At 37.4% G+C, this 23,683-nt stretch overlaps 1 protein-coding gene across 7 annotated transcripts in view; it reads left to right on the top strand.

Moving 5' to 3' along the window:
* The window catches only part of PLCB4 (phospholipase C beta 4), a 211,740-nt gene that overhangs the window by 157,801 nt on the left and 30,256 nt on the right, over nt 1-23,683 (top strand). For 6 of the 7 annotated variants that reach the window (XM_064446788.1, XM_064446791.1, XM_064446789.1 and 3 more), the window contains 13 exons: nt 942-1,042; nt 2,750-2,785; nt 5,411-5,552; nt 6,196-6,280; nt 6,497-6,621; nt 8,654-8,705; nt 10,991-11,093; nt 12,226-12,390; nt 15,170-15,374; nt 19,815-19,903; nt 20,333-20,483; nt 23,283-23,332; nt 23,454-23,519. In XM_064446788.1, coding sequence (XP_064302858.1) covers nt 942-1,042; nt 2,750-2,785; nt 5,411-5,552; nt 6,196-6,280; nt 6,497-6,621; nt 8,654-8,705; nt 10,991-11,093; nt 12,226-12,390; nt 15,170-15,374; nt 19,815-19,903; nt 20,333-20,483; nt 23,283-23,332; nt 23,454-23,519 — 1,370 coding nt within the window. The remainder of the gene's footprint in view (nt 1-941; nt 1,043-2,749; nt 2,786-5,410; nt 5,553-6,195; nt 6,281-6,496; nt 6,622-8,653; nt 8,706-10,990; nt 11,094-12,225; nt 12,391-15,169; nt 15,375-19,814; nt 19,904-20,332; nt 20,484-23,282; nt 23,333-23,453; nt 23,520-23,683) is intronic. The other variant, XM_064446795.1, reaches the window with a different exon arrangement.

Here is a 23,683-nt window from a genome sequence, read left to right as displayed (position 1 = left end):
AGAAGAGGTAAACTGTGCATTGCTTGCAAGTGTCTGACCCAAGGTACTGGCCTGTGACCCATGTCATACTGAACATCCCAGCTTTAGTCTACCCCTTGGTCCTCTCCTTTATTTCCTCCTCTCCCCAGCACAAACCCACTGCTCTTGCAGTCAGTAGAAGCCCTCACAAAAGATATTCTTTGTGATCCAAATCTTGGCATCTGTCCTTGCAATGCTAAAAAAGTGTGAAGTACAATTTTTTTGGAGAGGCCTCTCAGTATCTTTCTTCAGGTGATCAAGGAGCACAGAGGAGATTCTGTTGCTTTGCAGGCTGATTTCCAGTGGAATGCTTATTCCTAATAGTGTTCTTATTGTGCTGTGTTATTAATTACATGCTAGGCTACCAAGAGGCTCAAATAAGTATTTTCTAAAATTATTCTTTAAATCCATATGAATAATGTGATTAATGGTTTTGTGTTTGTAAGAGGCCTTTTAGCTTCTTTAAGTACACCAGGTTCTAATGGAAAAATCACCTTAAAAGCAAATGAAAATGATTCCCTATAGTAGGGGCACATAAGGAGACTCTAACAATGCACGTGAGAAGCCTGGACACCGTCAACTTTTTACAACTTTATTTGAAGAGCTCTGTCTTCGTTTCTTGTTATTTCCGCCAAGGCTATTGGATTTTTTTTTCCACTTTTGCTAAGCAAATTACTGATTCCTTCAAAAATACAGTAAATAAAATGTCTCTTACTAACCATGGCAAAACTGTAAAAATCTCAGGCCTTAGCTGTAATTTACAACTAATGCTTGGAAATCTAATACCCTGAATTTCAGTTCTCTCTTAAAAAAAAATGCCCAAATCAAATCTATGTGTTTAACTGTCATTTGTTTCATGTCTCACACAAACCCAGCAGTTGCTTTTTTTTTTTTTGCACTGATCCTTTTTCTTTCCTGTGCAGCTGACCAGGAAGAAGAAGCTCATCCAGAGTACAAATTTGGAAGTGACCTTAATGTAGATGATTACAGTCAAAAAGAAGCTGTTGCCATCAGTGTCAAAAAGGTGGGATTGCTTTTTATATATATTTCTTTGGAAGCTTTCCATGGAAGTGGGTGTAAAAGACCCTCTGTGTTGTGGAAGTGTCACAGCACATGTTGTCAGAAGAGTCAAAAGAATGTCACCAGATTCTGTATCTTTAGGTTCATGAGAAGACAGAATTTTGTAGCCGAAAAGACTCTCTGCTTGTTCGGGTAGAATACTTATTGAGGAAACACACTAAGTATGTAGGGAAACAGTGTATAAGTGGAGGATTTGATCAAGAATACTAATTAAAGACAGCAAGCAGTTTCTCGCTCCTGCCTCTGATACTTGACTTTGCATCTCAGTGGCAGAGCCCTAATATGAGGTAGAATATCAGCTTCCTTGCTCAACAATGTTTTCTTGCAAGGCTGCATTCTGTGTGTCTGTTACAGGGATTCCCTGGGTCAATTTTTATTGTTACTCTTAGGGTAGATCCTGCCTTCCACCTGCAGCAATGAAGGCCATATAGAATGATCATGCCCCAGTGGGGTAGTGTGGAAGTGGGGCTATACCAGAGAGCCAGCTGGCAGGCAGGGTAAGAGTCCCCTTTATTCCACTCATACCTGATTTAGTACAGTTTATCATTCTGTGCTCCGTAACTTGAATATTACTTGACAGTAATTAGATACAGAAAATTGGAATTCAAAACTCAGCCTGTTCTGGTACTGAAGGCGTTATTGCTGCTTCTAACAGGAAAAAAACCCCACATGTGAGTGCTAAGGTATCTTATCAGATCATGCTCCTCTGTCACTCAAGTATTTTGACTACTAATTCTCTCCTGCCTGGCTACCTTTGGATCTTACTCCAAATAGAAATATAGGTATGGAAAATCTTATATAGCACAGATTGCCCGTGGCAGTATGTCTGTAGCAGTATCACTGAGACATCAGACCTGCCTTCTTGGTATCTCTCCAAGTCAACATCTTTGTTTCTTCAGGACTTTTATGAATCCTCCTAATGAATTATTGTTTAACTTCTAGGGCTGGTTTCACTTACTAAGTCAGCTGGTTCTTAACTACCTGAGCGTTTTGGGGTTTGGGGGTTTTGGGTTGTTTTTTTTTTTCAGATTAGTCACTCATCCTTAGCATATACCGTTGGGTAACTTCTCTGCTTTTTTGCTGATCAGTGACTCAATCCTTATTCTTTAGGAATGTACCTTCAGTGCCAAGTCAACATTTATCTGCCTAAGATTCTCAGTAGTGGCAGCTTGTAATTGAAGATAGACAGCAGACCTTCCTATTGCAAATAACATCTTGAGATAGGCCTTTTCCAAATGTGGACATTTAAAGCACAGTTTACAATAGCCTTAACCCTTAAGTTTTCAGAGCCTGGGCATATCTAGGTCAGATGATCTTTTGTGTTGTCCAGGTGTGTCATTCTTTCATTCTTCTCTGAAAATTCCTGTCCCCAGCATCTAGTGTGATAGCACAGGTTTGAGCTTAACTGTCTGGCATCTTCCCTCCTATTTCCATCACTAGCCAGCTGTTGAATTTCATATCCTTGTGTACCCAGATTTGAAAGAAGCTACAAATTTTTGCAAATGTATGGGACAGGTGAGCCACACAGGAAGGTAGAAAAGCGTATATTTTTTGCTAAATGCATTAACTTTTTGAGGATTTTTTTTTCCTTACTGTGGGTGTTTCCTGTTGCTTTTTCTTTGGGTAATGTATATATATTTTTTTCCCTTAGGCTGCTGAAGATTCTGAGCAAGAAAACAATAAAAAGGTGACACGTAGGATGTTATGTAGTTTGTTTTATTGCTTTATATCTAACATACATATTACTTACCATGCATTCTTAGTGGTTTAACAATTTTATTCACAGCTTCACTGCACCTATAGAGTATTTTTGAAAGTGACTCTACCTCTTTTTCTCCTCTAGGGTTTCTTCTGCAGTACTTTTATACTGGGGTTAGGGCTGTCAGAATATTTGGGGACAGGCAGGAGTGCATGATTTTTGCCTCCTTACAAGTGTTTGGTCTCAGTCTCAAATGTGATGCACTGGGAAACAGCAGATCTTTGAATGGTGTTAAGATGTATCATCCTACTTCTTTTTTTCCCTCTTCCCTTACCCTGACTGCACTTTGTTTTCCTCTCTCTTTTTCTTCCTTTTGCTTTCCCTTGGAACTTCTGCATTTATCTTCTCCCAGGAATCCCTTCTGTAAGACTCTTCCCACCTCCTTCAACTCTTCTTCCTTCTCTTCTCTCATCAAAGCTGCTTCTGTTTGTAACCACACTTTGTTTCAGTCTGTTGTTTTCTAAGTGGGTTCTGCTTCATTTCTTGAGGGGTGGGGAGGTGTAAATAACCTAGAGAGATCAACTTTCCCCCATTGTTTTCTCTAGCCCCTGGAAAGGGTCATGTGCTGTTGTAACCATTCCTTTGTTTCCCTAGGCTTTAAGAAACATTCCGTCCTTACCCCTTTCTAATTTTTAAAGTTGTGAACACTGCAAAGAGTATAGCCCATTCACTCTAATAATTATGGGTCTGCAAGTAAATAAGATAAAATCAATGACAGTAGATTGTCTCAGAACATTTTCTTAGAGCCAGTGTGTCAGTAATGCAGTGATACAGCTATAGTCTGCGGAGTACTATTGCCTTGGCAGTAAGGCATGCATAATCCCCTTTGACTTCCTTTTCACTGTAATTCATTACTTAGATGTTTATGGATCAAGATGGTAACATAGGATTAGCAATTCTGAGCAGTCAGCAGGAGGCACATTGAAGGAGCCTGGTTTTTGGAAGGTGGGTGGTCAGTTCTTTCTGAGTTACTGGCCTCCCAAAAATGAAGACAGTGAAAATGACTAGTTACTTTGAAGAAATTTGGCCTTAATTTGATCTAAACTCCATTAACAGACCTAGTAACTCATAAAAGTATATACCATGTGGCATATTTAGGGAGCAGATCTGTGAACACTCAGTATGTGGATTCCTGAAAAGCAGTTGGGCTGAGCCCTGGTGATAAGTTTAATTCAGTCTAAAATGCACATAAAACCATGTGCACGTGGACTCACTGTGGTAACTCAGCTATTCTATGCAGTCAGAAAATAACCCTCCTTGTGGCTGTAATCATCTTATCATATCAAGGCATAAATTATTTCACTTCACATTGAATTCATTTTTTGAAATGTGTCCACACTATTTGGCAGGTGGAGGTACATGCCTGTAATAGTGGCAAGTAGTTTCACATCTCCTTTCCTCTCCTATCTCCTGGGTAAATGAGTTGCAGTAGTGTAGGTACTGTGAACTGCGTTCTTCGTCCATGCTTTAGTGCTGCTAGAGATGCTGAGACTTACTGCCTGAGAAAGGACTTTGCAATGCTTCCTGTTATTACTGTTTCCTGATAAAATAATGGAGGAGAACTTTCTGACAAACCTGGGTTGCATTCTGATGGTAAAAAGCTGTACTGTAATAATTTTTGTATATACTTAGTACTTCCTTGCAAAAGTTCACTGTCAGCCTGCACTAGGTTAGGTTTTTTGGTAACTGGTTCATTGGTAGGAGGACAAGCAAAAGTGTGCATGCCATGAACAGTAAGCCTTGCAGAGTTTGCTTAGATTGACAGAGATCTTTCTTTTTCTTTTCTTTCTTTCTTTCAGTGAAAACAATGTGTTTCAAACTGGTTTAGGGAAAGGCAAAAGTTGGACAGATAGATCCACATGAGAAGCGCTTCCTGTTGTGGATTTCTAGCAGATGAGATACTTGTAAAAAACTTTTGAAGTTGTGTTATAAATATAGTTCATCTTTATGTGAATGATGGATTCAGATTTTTATCATTTTAAGTGGCCAGGAATATGAGCTTGGTACTGCGTCTGATGTTGGTCTTGTGACATCTGTTTGTCCAATGAAGGCTGCAATCCCTATATTTTGGTCTGCCTTTATTAGTAAAGATTAGCAATTGAACCTATTTTAGTTTTGATGTTGAGAATGTTCCACTCAATACCAAGTATGCATTACCCCACCACTATGAGAAAATGTGCATTAAATCACAGTTCTTAGGAATTTATTTGACAAAGGTAGATCATTATCTCCCATCATTGTTCAATCTGTTGTAATATTTATCTTTTATCCCAAAGTTATCCTACTAACATAATGTAAAATTTACTCACTGCTTAGGAGCTTTTCTGTTATCAGTCCTTGTGCATGCATCCTGTAACATTGAGAGTGTTTGGTGCCTATATCAGCAAGAAAATAAATCTTAATTTGTGACATCAAATTTCCACTTTTCTTGTATTAATTTGCACTTTCTTTAACTTTCTGCAGATTTGGGTATAATTTTATATCACATTTGAAAATGCCAACACTGGTGTTTGCACACAAAAACAGTGATTATTCTTTTCAATGTGTTTTCAGGGTTTAGTAACTGTTGAAGACGAACAAGCGTGGATGGCATCTTACAAATATGTAGGTGCCACAACCAATATACATCCGTATTTATCAACAATGGTCAACTATGCTCAACCTGTAAAATTTCAAGGTTTCGATGTAGCAGAAGGTAACATAAAAGGTTGAATGAAATAAAGTATTTGTCTGTTTATTCTAGGTAGTTTTTTAATCTCTACATTTTCTGAGTTTAGAAATAACATAAGACTTTTATAGTTTAGTGACCGTCATCAGTATATTTTTAGATCTCTGTTTCCTTGAATGTAAAGTTAGCATGTTATTCCGTCAGTCATCCACATGGAGTCACTAAATTACTGGGAGAACATGAAGCTGTTGAGGTTGATTATATTCTATAGTCCTTTCCCACTAAACTGTTTTTTTTTTAGTTCATCTTTCTGTAAAGTAAGGTAAGCATGATTGTCACAGTGGTCAGCAGATAGCTGATGCCTTCATTTTGCAAACTAGACCATTTATCACGTTGTTTTGCCTTATCTAGCCACGCAACACAGGCTCTGAATAATAATTTTGCCTTAAACAAAAAGTGAAAGTTTTGTTGATATCCCAGGAAGTGAAAGAAGAAGGCAAGTCAAAAATATTATGAAATTTCTCTTCAGTATAATTTGATTCTATGAGTGACAGTTAATGGGGAAACAGACCAGAATATGCTATATCCTGCTATTATGTATAGTGCATGATTTTGAATTTTGATTTGTCATTACAGCAGTGTTTTAAAATGTCTTGTCTTTTCTTTCTAGAACGTAATATTCATCATAATATGTCCTCTTTCAATGAATCAGTTGGACTAGGATATTTGAAGACCCATGCTATTGAGTTCGTGAAGTATCCTTTCACCTCCTCATACCACTTCTCTACTAATGCTACAAATAAACAAGTGTACCTTTCTAGATTTACAATCTTTGTGTCTATAAAGGAAAAAGGAAAGTAGCTCATAGGATGAGAAATAGTAAGATTAATGTAAGAAATATTGAAGATACCAGGATATGACTGTACATTTCTATGATGTTTTTATTTGCTTTTCCTTGATGAATTATACAGTTATAATAAACGACAAATGAGTCGGATATACCCAAAGGGAGGCCGAGTGGATTCCAGTAATTACATGCCTCAAATTTTCTGGAACGCTGGCTGCCAGATGGTCTCACTGAACTATCAGACCCCAGGTAGGCAGCAGCGACCAGTGAACCTCAATCCTAAAGAATGGCTTGGGCAATAACTCAAACAGATGCCATGGATTTGCTTCTGGCATTTTTTGAGGAAACAGACATATGGCTAAATAATACGGAGGGTTGGAATTATGGAAGCGTAAGACAAGGAATGATAAAAAGCCATACATAGAAGGAAAATTCAGTCCCCTTTCATGGAAAAATAACAGACTACTGTAACTTTTCACATAAATGATAATGTTTTATTAATAAAAGGTGTTAATTACAGGGAAATAACTGTTTTCACAAAACACGGCTTTGGCATGGTTGGGTGCATGTCTCCAAACTAAAGCTGAAGGAGTGTACAAATTAAGATGCCAAAAAGTAATGACTATGTGCCAAATGCATTTCTAGACCAGTTATTATGCAGTGTTAAAGAGACATGTTCTGCATCAGAGGATGGGGTCTGAGATCCCAGCTTAGAGAATGATGCCTGGGAATGGCAATGCCTCTCCACAGCATAAACGGAGAGGAATGTATTGTTCCTGTTCAATGAAGGTATGAGTATAACCAACAGGGTAGAGTTTTTTGTTATTTTGTTGTTGGGGTTTTTTTGATTGGTTTTGTTTTTTGTTTTTAAATTAATCTGGGAATGTCTTCAGTCATATATGTAACAGACCATTTTTTTCCATTTTCTCTATCTAGCTGTGATAGTGCTTTTGTGCTTTTCCCTCCTCTCACCTCCCAGCCCCCAAATGGTGTCTTTGGTACTGCAGGCACTCCTAGCAATCATACCCTGAGTTCTGTCCTGCTAAGCTTTGCACAGATTTCACTAGCGGTGGAGGAAAGAGAAAGCTGTAGTGGGATACACTACTTGTAAAGCACTCTACTGGACGTTATTTGGAGGTTGGAGCAGATAGACAAGCTTCACTCATCTCCCAACACTGTCTCTGCCCACTGCATGTCATTCTCAACCTCTTTGTATTGCAAAATAAGTGTTAATTGTATAATTAGAAGTGAGCAACTTTCCTGTATTAGTCTTCTATGATCCAACTGTGCTGACAGGCTGAAGAATAATTGAGGAAATACAGGCTAAGGCTGCCCAGTAAAGCAAATAATAACTGATGAGGGCATAGGAGAATCTTGTGTTTTGTGTAACAGTGAATGTATACAAAAGAATTTGTCCCTTTTGAAGGCAGAGTCTGTTGGGCAAGAGAATACCTGTGTTATTGCTAAGCAAAAATATTGTATTCTAGTGTAATTGGAAACCTGCAGGAAAACCTATTTTTTTAAAAGTTTGGGAGAGGGTTGGAGAGGAGGGGAGTTATGTGTTTGCTATTTTTTTTTATGTACAAGTGCCGTAATAATGTCTTGAATAACATTCAGATGCTTTAAATGTTGGAACTAAGCAATGCTGCTGTAATCTCTGCAGTTTCTTTTTGTGGTATTTTATTCAATTAAGTCCATAGAAAACCAGTGCAATCTTCATTTCACCTTCTTTAAAACTTTAGGATACAAACAGCTTTGTCGGAGGTAGTTGTCAACGGCCGTTGTAGACAAATACACACTTCTAGGATGTCTCGTCTAGTGTGTTTTATATGGCTGCCTTAGAATGAGATTATTGCACTGTTAAAAGTGCCAGTTTCCCTCCATTATTCAAAATTACTCTAGATCAGTAGCAGGAATGGAGACATCTATACTGTAGATACCAGAAATTAGATGATGGAAATCCCATCCCAGGCATTTAATGTGACCACAGCCTGATGGTTCTCTGTCTACCCAGGTGTGCTTGAATTCAGGGAGAGAGTGTTTTCTAAGCACAGTGTAGACCTCAGCTTGGTTGATAAAGCTGCTACTACTGTAAAGAAATCTCAAGTTTTCCTATTGCTTCCTTTTATTTCTTAGATATGTGTGGTTTATATGCATTAAATTTAGTTTTCATTTAAACTGATTATTCTGGACAAACGGTCTTATTTTCTTTTTTTAAAAAAGGTTGTTCGTGATCTGTGTTATTTAGAGGGAAAGATAGTAATTTTTACTCTCTTGACAGATTTAGCAATGCAGTTGAATCAAGGAAAATTTGAATATAATGGATCATGCGGGTGAGTAATATGATTTAAACTGTTGTCACTGTGTATCAGAATCCTTTACTATGGTTTTAATAAAATTTTGTCACTATTAATTATGTGTTACAAAAGAAAAATGGGACGCTAGGTGAAGAGTAGAAATTAGCAGAATTCAGGGAGAATTATCTCCTGTAAGGAGGTATTCTGATGAATATGATTTTTAATTATGCCTAGTTTTGAAAGATGAGATAGAAGAGGCTTTGTGTGCAAATTATGAAGAAGATCATGGATACCATACACAGTTATTTAAATACATCTTCAGCTTCTGTTCTCAGCCTTTCTTTGAAGATATGCCACAGAATGGAGATTCATTGCATATTTCACAAAATTGCCAAATTTACTTGGACAGGTTGAGTCTTAATACATAGGGAACTTTTTTTTAATCTGTGTACTTCAGCTGGAGACCAGATTTCACAGAGCATACTGAAGTGTTTCATCTCTCTTAAGTCCTTGCTCTTGACTTTTGCATGAAAAAGGATGCTCAAGTGATCATAGATTTTTCTCAAATGTTGAGTTTGTACCTTACTAGTATAGGCTAATCATTAACAGGGACGGGGAGATTTTAATGAATTATAGGAAATGACAGTCCAGAAACACATTGAAATCTCCAAGCTCATCCTGGAAAGAAACATTTATTTTACTAATGCAATCTTATTCAGAAAAATCTGAATAGATGAAACTCGGTAAAACTCCTCATCTGCAGAATGGGCAACATCATACTTGGGCACTCCTTGCCTTTATTTCAGTTGTGAGCTCTTCAGATAGAGGCTGTTGGTTTTGACAAAGGTGCAGTCTCTGGTCATTTCAGTCAGCATAACAAAAATAAAAGAAAAAAAAAAGCTATTTTTATGGCACATTATGACTCCTTTCTTGTTTGACCCACAAGAATAGTAAAAGAGCACATATTCACTCTTGCCAAATGCTTTTAAGGACAGGCATCATTATAAACTAAATTACTTAATTCTTATGTCAGTCTTCTGGTATTACAGTAATATAGTGGTAATATTTTGATATGCATTGTAAATGTGGTGCTGTTTCAGTTACAGAAAACACATGGGGCAATGAAAATAGAAAAACTACGCTTCCTTCTGTCTGTACTCCTTAATTTACTCTGATTTACAGTTTTCATGCTGGTGAAACAAGATCAAGTCACTCTAGTTTCAGCATTTTTTATTTCAGCAGGCCAGAAGCAGAGGCTGAAGATGTTTCTAATAGTTCCCTTCTGCCCATAACCTACCTTAAATTAATAAAATATTATTAAATCACACACGTTTATAATGTGAGAAAAATGAGGAATATTACTTTCCTAAACAGAAGCCATATTATAAAATGGGAGAAAACACTGACCTTTTTTTCCACTGGAATTTTTCCAGCATTTTAAAATTATTTCTGAATTCTGTCTAGGCCTTTATAACATTGTGTACCAGTGATTCACTAGAGGGACTAAGAGTGGGTAAAAAACAATCTTGTAACAGCAGTTGTCTGTCAGGCTGCAGATTTAGCAAGATGAATCCAGTTACACTTTTTTCCCACCAGTGGAAGAGAACCCTTCATGTGTAGCACAGCATTTCTGTGATCAACTGCTATTTCATTTTGATGGCAGAATCCTTGGGTTTTAATTCATCAGAGTGTGTATCGGCTTCATTGATATGTTGATCCAGTGTATAATCCTCAGGGATGTATCGTAAGCATTATTATGGTAGTACCTTTCATGCCTGCTATAATTAATAATCTGTCAGCACTGACATTATCAGCTGTTTCCCCCAAGGTTTTATAACTGAGATGAAAAAAGTGGCTTCAAGCTGAAATTTATTTTATGAGTCTTGACTCTATGGAACTGCTTCATTTAAAAAAATAAGACTGAGTAAGCCTTCTGTATTTTTCCAGAGTGTTAAAGAATTAAAACAAATGAGGGCATCTAGTTTTTATTATATGATAACTCACTGTATTTTTAAAATGTATTATTAAATTATTTTGAAATGTCCTTGATTATATTACATTTATTTTCATCTTGAAATCCAGGGTTGATTTCATCTCTCAGTAGCTGGTAATTCAAAATTAAGATTAACATCTGTCTGTAATCTAGACAACCGTAATATTTCCTTTTACTTCCTCAGACTTGCAGCTAGAATGATAGTCTGTATTTTACAGTGCTGCAGGAGAGTTCATTGTTTAAAGCTACAACATCCATTTTATTTGTATTTAATAGAATTTTATTTTCCACACAAGAATAATTTTCTTCTTCTTTTGCTTGAAATAAGGTATCTACTTAAACCAGATTTCATGCGACGACCAGATCGAACATTTGACCCTTTCTCTGAAACTCCTGTAGATGGTGTAATTGCTGCAACATGTTCTGTACAGGTAAAACAGCAATAGACAAACTTCTGTCATCTTATCACATCCAAAATCACGTTTAAATGTCAACAGAAATAGGATGTCTACAGAAAATGTGTTTGGATTGTGTGGATTTCATCAAATTGTTTCCACTGGGGTTTTTTATATTGCTGGCGAAGACATCTGTGTTTACTTGATCTGAGTGGAACACAGTAGAACTAGAAATGGTTTGTTATTATACTTTATTACTGAATTTTCTCGTGTTCTTTTTGAATTACATCAGCCATTGACCTAAGTTTCATTTGCACCTCCAGAAGAACAAAAACTTTCTATTAATGTTTTTTTCTTTAATGTTAATGACAGTACAGTCCCTCCAAGAAGGAAGTGGGATGTGGTGGTGAGAACATAAGTTCTAAGTATCACTAGAGATAGTTCTTAGATCACTTATTTTGCCACGTACTCTTCTTGTGTGACTAAAACTAGTATAAAATTCCATATAAATTCTGTTATAAAGGAGTTGAGTGGACCGAAGGCAGTGATGGTACCCCAAAGCCATATAACCTTCAGATTTCTAATCCAGAGTGTTCCCTGGAAGAATGTTAGATCATGAAAAAAAAAGGACTAGAAATGAGCTTAGGTCTGTGAAATAGTGTTTCAGGTTTTTTTCTTCCCTCCTTGATCATAGTAATGAAAAGATAAGCTGTATTTTTTAGTAGTAGATCATCTTAATGGAATAAAAATTCTCCCTGGAGTACTAACCCGCTGTGGCTAGATTAATCTTGACTTGGAGTAAAATTGCAAAAAATCTTTATTTACATAACCATATAGAGGAGTCATGTGGGTTTTTTGTTTGTTTGCTTTTTAAGCATCCTACAATTCCCAGACACATAATATGGAGTTAGACTGACATGTGATTAGTTCAAAACCTTTACCTAAGTAAAAGCAGAGCGATACCTTCCTTTCACCAATTTGTACTCAAGACACACAATAGATGACAGTACTTCCGAAGAGAAAGTTTCATATGATTAAATAAATGTATTTGTTCCGTATAAAGCATTTTTCAGACTGCTGTCAATAAAAAACCCCAGTATTTCCAGTATTCATAAAATGCCATGTACTTTGTATTGCTTTTCTTTACTGCTCTGTTGTTATGTTGCAGGTCATATCTGGTCAGTTTTTATCAGACAAAAAAATTGGTACGTATGTAGAAGTGGATATGTATGGTTTACCCACGGACACGATACGTAAAGAATTTCGAACACGCATGGTGATGAACAATGGTCTGAACCCTGTTTACAATGAAGAATCATTTGTATTTCGAAAGGTAGGATATTTGGAAAGCACAGTTTGTGGTTGCCAGCCCTTTTGCCCATGAGCATCCTTGCTCACTTTAGCCACCCCTCCCTGCTTCAGTCTGACTGCTCACATGAATAAGTACTGCTCCCATGAAAAAGGGTTTGTAAGGTTCCTGTTTACTACAGTAAACAATCTAAAGCTGAAATAAGCTTTCAAGAGGTTGGTTTTTTGTTTTTGTTTTTTTTTTTTTTTAATTTTGCTTGGCTTTATTTTTCTAATGGATAACTTCTGTAGCTGTCACATGATTTTTTTGTTTGTTTGTTTCTGTTTGGCTTTTCCCTCCCCTTTGCTTCCTCTTCCCACTTGGAGGTAGCCACCTCCTCTGTGGCCATGCCTGTGTTCAAGGTATGCAGTCTGCTCAGAATGAGCCCCCGCTGGTGGACACCATCATTCCTTGGAGATTTCTTCTTCCCTGCCCTGGCAGTGGCTGCTATCTTGCACTGTTCCTTCAGCCCAGAGGGCAGGTGAGATGCTGCATCCAAAGCTAAGGTCAATGTTATTACATGGAAAAGTTGGAAGGGTGCTGTGTTCCTCAGATGTGTTGCCAGCTCCCTCCTTCAGTAGTCCATGTGCATTATGTACCTTTTTTTTTCCTCTAATAACAAAAAGAAAAACAAACCTTTTTTTCTTGATATGGGGGATTTAAAGAGAGAGATCAGTCATCTGTGTTCAGTTTTTATCTCTCAGTCTTTATATATATGATACACACACATATATATATTTTTTTTTTGTCAGCTGGAGTTTCATTAAGACTATCTGTGTTAGCAGTGCTGTCTTTGATAACATCTGTTTTACTTACATCTGTTTTGTTGTCATGCAAAATTGTTGCTCTTTTATTCCAAAGTGACAGACTCTGCTGAGTGGTGATAACACTTCACACTTGAGTATATTATACACATAATCAGCTTTCTTAACAGTATAACCAGTTTTTAATAGAAATGTAGTTAATGCACGAGGTTTTTCTGGACTCAAATATATTCTGGAATCTATGTTACTTCAAGTGCTTTTCTCTGTATAAGAGGAGGCACAGGGAAGATGCTTAGTTACAGTGACAGGCAATCACGCTGCCCATTGCTTGCTGGCCATATGGCCAGCATCTGCTGCTTTCTGATTTCTTAAATCAAAAGCCCCATAAATTACAGGATGCACACAGCTCCAGTCTAAAAGAGGGGTACCTGTGTATCATGGTATTGGTACAGTGGCTGATACCAATATTCCTTGGACTTTCTGCTGTGCTCTCCGATGAACAATTACATGGTCACACATTCTCCTGAATAACTCATACTTTAAGCCAGCCAAGAGATTATTTTCCTTCATCTCAAGCCCTTATCATATCAGGCTTAGCACTGTAATCAAGACATACGTTGATGACCAAGCAGATGAGTGATACAAATACAGCAGGAACAATTCCTCTAGTTGGAGGAAATGAAGGTGTGGGGTGTCGTGAGGGTGGAAGTGGCTACCAGGATACCATAGAACAAATTAATGGAGAGGGAACATTACACTACTTAGTACCCATTCCTGCTCCCTAGCAAATCTATGTCTCACCCCATCACGTAATCAAAGATGTGCTGATCTGCGGCCTGTAGAGGAGAGATCTTACCTTTTTGGGTTACAGTGTTCTCCTCAAGCTGATGTTTAATCCTGCACAGTTGTTCTCAGGTAATATATTTGATTTTCTTCTGTCATGTTTTCTTGTTTTTATTTTAATTAAAATAAAGCTTCTGTCGTTCTAACCCAAGTTCCATGTTGTCACTCTGTTGTGTAAGGGGGAGAACGGGGTGAGCGCTCAGAGTGCTAAGTTATAATCAAGTAGAGCAGCAGGTGGGTTCAGATGCCAAAAACATACTTTATTTTGTGCCCTCTGAGACTGAAAATGAAGGTGGCAGGGGCAAAGTCTAAGGGAGATAGTAGATGCAGTTTTTCTTAGGTCTTTCCTTTTGTCCTATAAGCATTGATACATAGAGCCAGGTAGAGAAGGAGTTAGAAGACCTTTCTGAAGTGGCAGAGGGGCTGCACCTCTCAGTTAGGCTGTATGTTCCTCACTGCTCCATGCACAGGGGCAGCACTTCTGTTCCAAGGAAGGCAGGGGATTTTTTTGTTACTGTTTTGGTTGGTCCAGATGGGGGCTGACAGATAGCTGGCAGCATCCCTGACCACCATGCATACCTTGTACCCTTCGTGTCCTGAGTACAGCACACCCACTTCTGCTGGCAGCATGCCATTTCAGCAGGTCTGTCACCCTGTCCTGCCCTCCTGTGTCTGCTTCTCCCCTTTGCAGAACCTGTAGTTCAGCATACATCCCCATCAGCTTGTGCTTGCACTCTTCCGGTTCTTCACTGCACTTTTGGATACATCCCAAATCCCATCTTTCTGTAAGAGTTCCTCCTGATTCAGTGCTATCTGCCCTTTGATTGCCACTGTATTTGTCATTTCCCAGGTAGTGTTTACCTGCCTTCTTATCAATGTCACCAGTCTTCAGTAATGAAAAATAAATAGTAAAAATATTTATCTAATGTAACTGCAAGCTGTAGGATTTGCCTATTCTGAAATCTACCCATTATTTAGGGTGAAAAAAAGCTTTTCTAGGAAAGATTAATCTCAAAGTGTGTAGTTTGCAGGGAATGACATTATCTTACAGTAATGATAGTCTGTTTCTGGCATACAAAGTGAATGGTTCGAACATGGGAGGCGGGGAGGGTGCAGCTATATTAGTAATTTAATTTCTTCATTTTATGGCTTTCCAGGTTATTCTCCCTGATCTTGCTGTCCTGAGAATAGCAGTGTATGATGACAATAACAAGTTGATTGGTCAGAGGATCCTGCCTCTGGATGGTCTTCAGGCAGGTTACAGGCACATTTCTCTTCGGAATGAGGGCAACAAACCACTCTCTCTTCCAACAGTTTTCTGCAACATTGTGCTTAAAACATACGTGCCTGATGGTTTTGGAGGTGAGATAAACCTGTACCTCAGCATGCTGTAGATCTTGAGTGTTGGTGTGGAAGTAGTAAGTGCTGCAGTGTCAGTATGCCAGCCGGAAGCAGACACGCAATCCTGGAGAATTGGAAACCCTGCGTATTCAGTTAAGAAATCAGCTTTTAGACCAAGTGCCTGCCCCAGTGTTAATAATAATGACATGTATCTGTTAAATGACAAAATAATATGGAAAGTAAGCTAATACTAGAGTTAGCTCAATTTTATTTTCTCTGTTGACATTTTAGGAATATTCTTATTTTGATTTTTTTAAGATTACGTTTTTTCTGACATAAATATTTGTAAGGTAATAGTGTATTTTAGCTATATTGTTTGACCTATAGATACAAGCAATTGATGCAGAATCTAGGCGTATTTTTTTCAAACAAAATCACTTTTGTATTCTTGACAATATTGGCATATTGTTAAAAATGTGAAAAAAATTAGCATCTATAACCTTTCTGCAATTTTCTCTCCTAATTTTACATGGTTTTGGTGTGTTTTGATTATTTTGGGTTTTTCAGGGAAGAAGTTTTTGATGTGACCCATTTCCATGATCAGGTTGGCAGGGCCGTGGCCATTTATACTGAGTGGTGGCAAATTGCCACATGTGGCTAGAAAAAAACAGCTGAGAATAATCATTACACCACTTAAATCAGTGCGATGTGTAAGTTCACCCTGAGGGTGTACCTCTGGGAAATGTTTTCTTCACTGCAGATAAAATTCAACTGTACGTTAGACAATAAGTAAACCATTTAAAACTGTAAAATAGAAATTGCAGTCCCTCTCTGTGGCAAAATGAAGTTCACCTTAGAGTTGATTGGTGAAACATTATTGGTAAAAATTATATTTTGCTCTTTGCAAAAATTATTTCAAACCTGCTGTCTATGCAAAGAATTACTGCTGCTTCTCTGCGTGTCATTTCCTTAGTACAAACTGGAGAAAGGGAAGGCTTTCCTAACATATTAGGTTGTGTATCTGCAAGTCCATGTTTGCTGCTATTTATCCAGGCTTTAAAAGAATGAACAGGCCTAGACTTCAGTAACAATATTTCATGGAAAAAGTTAAGCATTTACAGAAGCGTTTGTGTTGTTCATATGTGAAACCCTGGTTGCTGGCAAGTCAGCTGGAGTTTTGCCCCAGGTCTTGGAGCACTACCATGCCTTTATGCAGCATGTTTCATCTGCAGTATTTAACTTCTGGGACTTCGTCTCAAGACAAATGTAAGCTTCTGCTTAAGCTTGAGGTTCTCGAGGCAGCAATTGAACCATGAATCTAAGGGATGCATTTAAGCATGTGCTTTAATTCTTTCCTGAACTTAAGCTTTTGACAGTAAATGACTCAGTTAAAATGTTTTCTAAACTAGGGACATGCTTCTGATTTGGGATTGATGCTTTTCTGAATGATATCCCACTTTTTCTAAGCGTAGAATTTAAACTCTGCTGATTTTGATGTGGCTTAATCTGCTGAGTATGCTGGTTACATAGGGAGAAAATATTTTTTATTTTCTTTTTTAAACTGCAGTATACAAACTCAGAAGTGAAAGACTTGTTTTTCAAAGAGAATTTGAACATTAGTTCAGAATTTGCAAATTGTGTGCAGTTCGGTACTAGTTGATCTACTGCATTGTCAGCATTGGTACAGATGGTTTATCTGGAGAGGTGGGGACATAGAAAAACTTTACTACCGCTAAGTAACAGTAACATTACAGTAAAATGCTACTAGAATGAGTGAAATGGTTGTCATAGCTTACTCTTAGTGTTGGGAAAAACAGACTGCATATTCACAGGAACTAAGTGGGTTGCATTATTAGTTCTCCTCTCCCTTACCAGAGAGTTTTGATGTATCTCAAGTATTTTTCTCATCGATACAGAACAACAGTATGATGAACAACTGGGATATAACTTTTGACGCTTGGGTGGAATCATTAGTATTGCAGCTGCATGTGGTTTTTAATTGCTTATCTTCTGCAGTGAACCTCTCATTGTTTTATGAACTATTGTTAGGATCTCCATGGTTGTTTTAGCAAACTCGTAGGAAGGTATGGCTCAGTTCAATAGCTGCCTAGTTTCTTTTTTATTTCTTTTTTTTTTTTAACCTGCATCAGTAAGATTTAAAAAGTTGTACCGAATAATAACTGGAATGGCTAATGCATTGTAGGCTTTAAAAGATGCACAATTTTATTTTTCATATAACTTGGTAATTTCTTGTGGTTTATTTGCATCAGCTATGCTGTTCCAAATAAAGCACAATACTGGCGCAAATTAATGCAAATGAAGAAGCATTCTCCAGTGAGAGGCTTCTGTAACAGAAGTCCATACATAAGTAAGCATGGCTACTTAGGTTAGTGGTTAGAGTCCTCTGTAATGTACTCTTCAGTGATTTTCCTAGTTTTACATTTAACCTTCTACAAAATGCTATTCCCCACACCCACTTTACCTCACTGGGGATAAAGAAGAACGTAAGCAGAGGACACATGACAATGTGAGAAGCAGCGATGAGTCACATCCCCCTCGTAGAAATGCTGAGCCTTTGGTGATGTGCTTATATGGTTAGTAATACAATTTACAAAGGTCTTGCTCTCCCAAACATGTTAGTCATTTTTACCTTGAAGCTCGTGATAATCATGTTCCATTTTCAAGTGACGCATTGCATGCTATTAGCAGGGTAGTCCTGGATTTTCATTGAAGAGTACATGCCAAGGACAAAAAGACATGCTTACTAATTTAAGGGAAGGGGAAACAGCTGGTGCTGAGCTACAAGGCCATTGTTATGGCTGAAAATAAATTCTACATGGTTATTGTGTATATGAAGTAAGTTTCAGAAGACATCATTGGGTCACTGCAGTTATTGGAGACAACATATTTGAGTAAACAGAGCTGTCAAGGGTAATGCTATGTATTCAATACAACTTTTGTTGGAATGGGAACCCTGTCTGTGCTTTTTTTCGCTTGAGAAATGCATCTGGTGACTTCAGAGGAACAATTCATAGAACAACTTAGGTGGGAAGTGAGATGATACAGTCCAGCCCCTAATCTGCACAAGAAGGAAAGCAAGTGTCTTTCCAAAGCTTTCGTTGGGTTGGACCTGGTCAGTGGACCAGCTTCCCTGCCTTGCATCACTGTAAGCTAACTTGGAAAATGGCTGAAGAGATTACATGAAATGTGGGCAAAATTCAAATGATTATGAAAACCTGGAGTGTCAAGACTGTCACTGCAGAAGTAATGGCCTATTATGTTAATGAGACCATCTAGAATATAAGGGTACAAAAGCATTAATTTTTTACTCATATAGAGCCAAAAATAGGGCTTTGCAGCGTTCTGCAAAGAAACAGCTTCTTTGCAAGTGATGCGCTGTTGATGGTCCCCCTAACGGACGTGACAAAAAATGGAATTAATTAAATGACAATATTTTGTAGAGAATGATGAGTCAGTCGGGCTGCAGCATTCAAACTTTCTTTCTTAAGTTACTACTCTGACAAGGAAGGCTTACTAATTGAGACCAGTGACCTTTTTCTCCGTAATCCTGAAGTTTTAGAGGGATCATCGCAGCAGATTGCTGCTGTGGTCTCTGAATGCATTCTAATTGTAGGTGCTGAATCAGTTTAATTTGTAAAATAATTTCTTGCTGTGGAGGGCCTTCTTTGCCATTTGTGAATTCTTTGACTGTTGAAATTAAGCATGGAAAGGGATTATTCAGTATGCAGGTAAAGATTCATGTGTCATTGTCTTCCTGTAAACCTATGCTTGCACATTTATCACTGCATATGGAAAACAGATTGAATAATCTATATAGTATCCGGTGCTGGGTAGTGCTACAATACCACTAGTGGTGCTGTGTCATGTGCAAGATTGAAATATTGGTCATTATGGTTCACAGAAAAGCCATTTCACAGCCTGCCATGTTCTAGGCATGGTGCATCGCAAATTTGAGTGAGAACAGATTTCCCCAGTTGCTTTAACCACCCATCTGAAACTGCTATTTAGCTAGGAAATACAACAGCATTTTCTACAATTCCCTGCAGTCCCAAGTCAGTCAGCACCCCCTCGAATAACCACGAGACAAAGTTGTTAGTGCTTTATGGATCAGGAGATCCCATTTTGGTCTCAAATTCTAGTGTCATCGACTGGGACTAAGATAGGGTAACTTCAGTCAGATGGAGTCAGTGTGTTTTTCCTAAATAAGGTACCTGGATTAATACTACTGCCTTGGTGCATTGTAAACTGATTCATGCTCGTAGTGTGTTCAAGCACTGTGGCGATGAGCGCTTTCAGTCCTGCCAAGTTCACTGTGGAAAGTTGGACTATTGTTGCAAGCTATGGCTCCTAACTACAGGGGTAGAATAAACCTCTTGTAAAAGATTTCTTTCCAAATGCCTCTGAAGAGCGTAGAAAGTTGATTTTTTTTTTTTCTTACAGATATTGTGGATGCTTTATCAGATCCAAAGAAATTTTTGTCTATCACAGAAAAAAGAGCAGACCAAATGAGAGCTATGGGTATCGAAACTGTAAGTAGAACTTAATATTTATGTTCATGCTGTATTCTTTTTTTTAACGTAAACTGGTCTTTCTCCAATTGATGCATGTTACTTTATCATTTCTCATTTTCATATATAAGCCTCTTCATCCTGCTCTGAAATACATTGGCTTATGTTAGTTAACATGTCATGAAATACTATTCACTGACTTTTCACAGATCGTACTAACACATACCTTAGAAGTAGAAATTTTAAGAAATGAGGAAGGAGCCGTATTTTAGTAGGTAGCCATTTCAAATAGGTTACAAATATTTTACTGAGTGTAGTGTTGTTTGAAAGTATGTTGCAGTTTTCTTAATTATGTTTAAAGTAAGCAAGTTCAGAAATTTTCCATACCCCAACTTTTATACTACAAGTAAAACAACAATTGCTTTATTATGATGTGGATGTTTCTTTCAGAGTGATATAGCCGATGTACCAAATGACACTTCAAAGAATGATAGAAAAGGAAAAGCCAATAATGCCAAAGCCAACGTAACGCCTCAGAGTAGCTCTGAACTTCGACCAAGTACCACTGCAGGTTTTGGATCTGGGACTGATGCTAAGAAAGGTAGACAAAAATCAGTTCTGAAAAGCGATTCAGAAAGTCACAGCAAAGTATTCGTTACTCAGTGTTAGTTTTGCAGTCATAGAATCATAGAATTGTTAAGGTTGGAAGAGACCCTTCAGATCATCAAGTCCAACCGCTAACCTATTACTGCCAAGTCCACCACTAAACTATATCTTCCTATTCACTCATACCCTTTTAGAAGGTAACTTCTTTTGCAATTGAGAGTAGTCTTTGTCTAATTGCAAATAAATTTTGTTTATTATGAAAATGTCTGTATAAAGCCAATACAGCTTTATTTTACTAAGTGACCTCTTTGTGTAGCTGTATACCTACTGCCAATAGTAGTAACCTGCATGACTCCTGGAGTAGTTTACCAAAGATCTGCTGGAGGAACGCCAATAGGAATGACTGCTTTCTGGTATACTCCACAGAAACTCTTCTGCTTTATTTCTCCCTCCACAAATCCCTTGGCAGAGTTGCAGATTTAAGGAATTAAAGGTGTTTAGAATTTATTGGATTCTTTAGAGATTTCCCAACAATTAGAAATGTTTTCAGTGTGTGGTTTTACTCTGAGTAGTGATTATGGAAATGGCATGTTTATTGTAAAAAATATCCGTATTTAATATGCTCATTTATAAGTCTTTTTCCTCACTATTCACCATTCACTCTACAAAATCTTCCTTTAGAGTCAAATGGGATTATTTGTTTCTCACATGTCATCACAGGTAATGAAGATTAAGTGAGAAAACAAATTTGTGCAGCTGAATGAAACAATACATATTTCTGTTAATGGGTCACAAGAATTAGGATCTGGTTCACTCTCTTTCATTCACCTTGGCCAAAAGGGATTGGTAGGAGTGAAAAGGAGTACTGACTGCTCTTGTTCTTAAACTTAAGCAGACATGGCTGAATACACACATGTGAAGGGATCTCTTGAGAATCAAGATACCATTTCTCTGGAGTCACTTTTGGCAATAAAACAGGTTGTCTCTGGCACCTGAACTCTTTCAAAGTTCTTCCCTGGTGTAAAACCCAGATTATTTTATGCATTGAGGTGTTTTCATATTTCAAGTGTCATCACCAGGATGCACAAGTATTAGTTTTATTGTGCATTAATTAAGCATGAAGTTTGCTGGGGTTGGCAACTAACTCCTGGTTGCCATGGAGTCAGACCTGGTGAACAAAGTAAATGAGCCTGTGTTTTAAAATAAAATCCTGAGGAAGTTTGTTTAGAACACAGCATGCCTGATGCAGCTCTGGTCTTAAACTGAGATTTCAGTACTTAAGCACTCTTGTCTGCAACCATTTTTATCCATGTTCTCACATGTTAAAATAGAGCTGTTCATTTTTATATTACAGGTAATGGTCCTTATTTTGTATTACTTACCTCTATGATCTTTTAAGATCTGAATAATTCTGCCATTGTTAAAATATACAACTCACCTTGCTACTAGAAATTACATATCCAACAAGATAGGATGTCTGGGGAAGGCTTTTGAATGCATAAGCATGTTGGGGTGTTTTGTTCTCTGACTTTCAGTAATAGTTAAGTGATACGTGTTTCTGAAAACTTCAGCCTCTAACTGTGCCTAAAGCTGTTCCAGTCTCATTTGCTAGACTAATGTTAATACAATACAATTGAAGCAGAATATTATACTTTTATAAAAATTAAAAGTTTGTGTTACCTGAAGAGATTGCCTCTCCGCCCCCCCTTTTTTTTTTCTTCTACAACATCTGAATATTTTCCAGTTAAATTCACCTTATAAGTCAGAAAGCCCTTTCAAGGCAGGGGAAAGCTTGTAGGCCACAAACACTATTAAGAGCACTTAACTAAATACGTTTGCAGTGTATTTATGTACAGGTGAACTTTTTTGTGTAAGAACTCAGAAAAAAACTATGCATTACAACTTCCATGTTGTATTGACATTTTTATTAATGATTACATGTAGGATGTGTTTAGTAGTTTAAAAAAAATCATATGTTGCAAAACATTTAATAAAGCATAAACATGAAATGAGATTGGTTTTTGCATTGCAGTACAGGTGATCAAAATATATTTTCATTCATCTGAATAGTACTGTTAGTCTTGTATGATAGATCTGCTTGTTTTATTGGATTTTTATTATAATTTTCACTTCTTAGGGTTTTGTGTTTCTCCTCCATTTTTAACTCTCCTTTAGTCTTGGAGTGTACTGTTGCTCCTTTTCTCATAGCGTGGTATCAACAAAATGCAGTTTTTACCTCCATTAACATAAATGCTGCAGGTAAATTTTCACTCCTATGATTTTTGTGTTTTAAATTGAGGAGGAGAAGTATACCTAACCTCAGTTAACCTTTATGTAGACATGTAGAATCTTACCCAAGAAGCCTCCTCCCTGAAACAAGTGGTGCCAGAGCAATCTCCAGCTATGGACCAAAATTCTGAAGTTTTCACAGTTCAATTTTAATGTACATAAATGGTCTGCTGTGTTTTCAGAAAATGAGCTTTTCCAATTCTTAGATTGCCGTGTTTTGACATTTCAGTCCAGAACTGTAAGAGATTAAAATACACTCATTGATTCATTTCTTTTTTCACAAGGCAATTGATTGAGCAGTGCATTTGAAAAGGAAATTAACTATATCGTACCTATATCTTGATGAATAATTCTCTTATTAACCTGCGATTATTTTTTATGAGGTGAAAAACATTAGGTAATTGCTAACTTAAATGTAGGTTTCTGTGGTAAAACTCAAATTTAAAGGTATGAGATATACTAGTGTGAACTAAGTTTTAGATAAACTCTATCAATACCTTCCTAGGTATAGACCTTATTCCTCAAGTGAAGATAGAAGATTTAAAGCAAATGAAGGTAAGTATGGACACAAGCTTTTCAAGATGTGTTCCTAATTATTTGTTTTAAGTAGCCAGGATTTTATCTGGTTAAAGTCAATATGACCACAGAAAAATTGATCCAACTTCTCTTTTTGCAGGCTTATATAAAGCATGTAAAGAAGCAGCAGAAAGAGCTGAATGCCTTAAAGAAGAAACATGCAAAGGTAGGATCATTAAGAGCTCTCTGAGCAACACTAATTGAAAAAAGTTGGAGCACTCACTAGCACAGACAGCTCCTAATTAAATCGTAGGGAACAGGAACAGGAGTTGGACTACCAACAAAGGCGTATGTGTTTTAAATGTACTGAAATATGCTCCAGTGAGCAAA

Source organism: Phalacrocorax carbo, chromosome 3 (assembly GCF_963921805.1).
Source record: "Phalacrocorax carbo chromosome 3, bPhaCar2.1, whole genome shotgun sequence".
Classification (NCBI taxonomy): Eukaryota; Metazoa; Chordata; class Aves; order Suliformes; family Phalacrocoracidae; genus Phalacrocorax; species Phalacrocorax carbo.
Note: the sequence above shows the minus strand (reverse complement) of the source record. Positions and strands in the feature narration are given on the sequence as shown.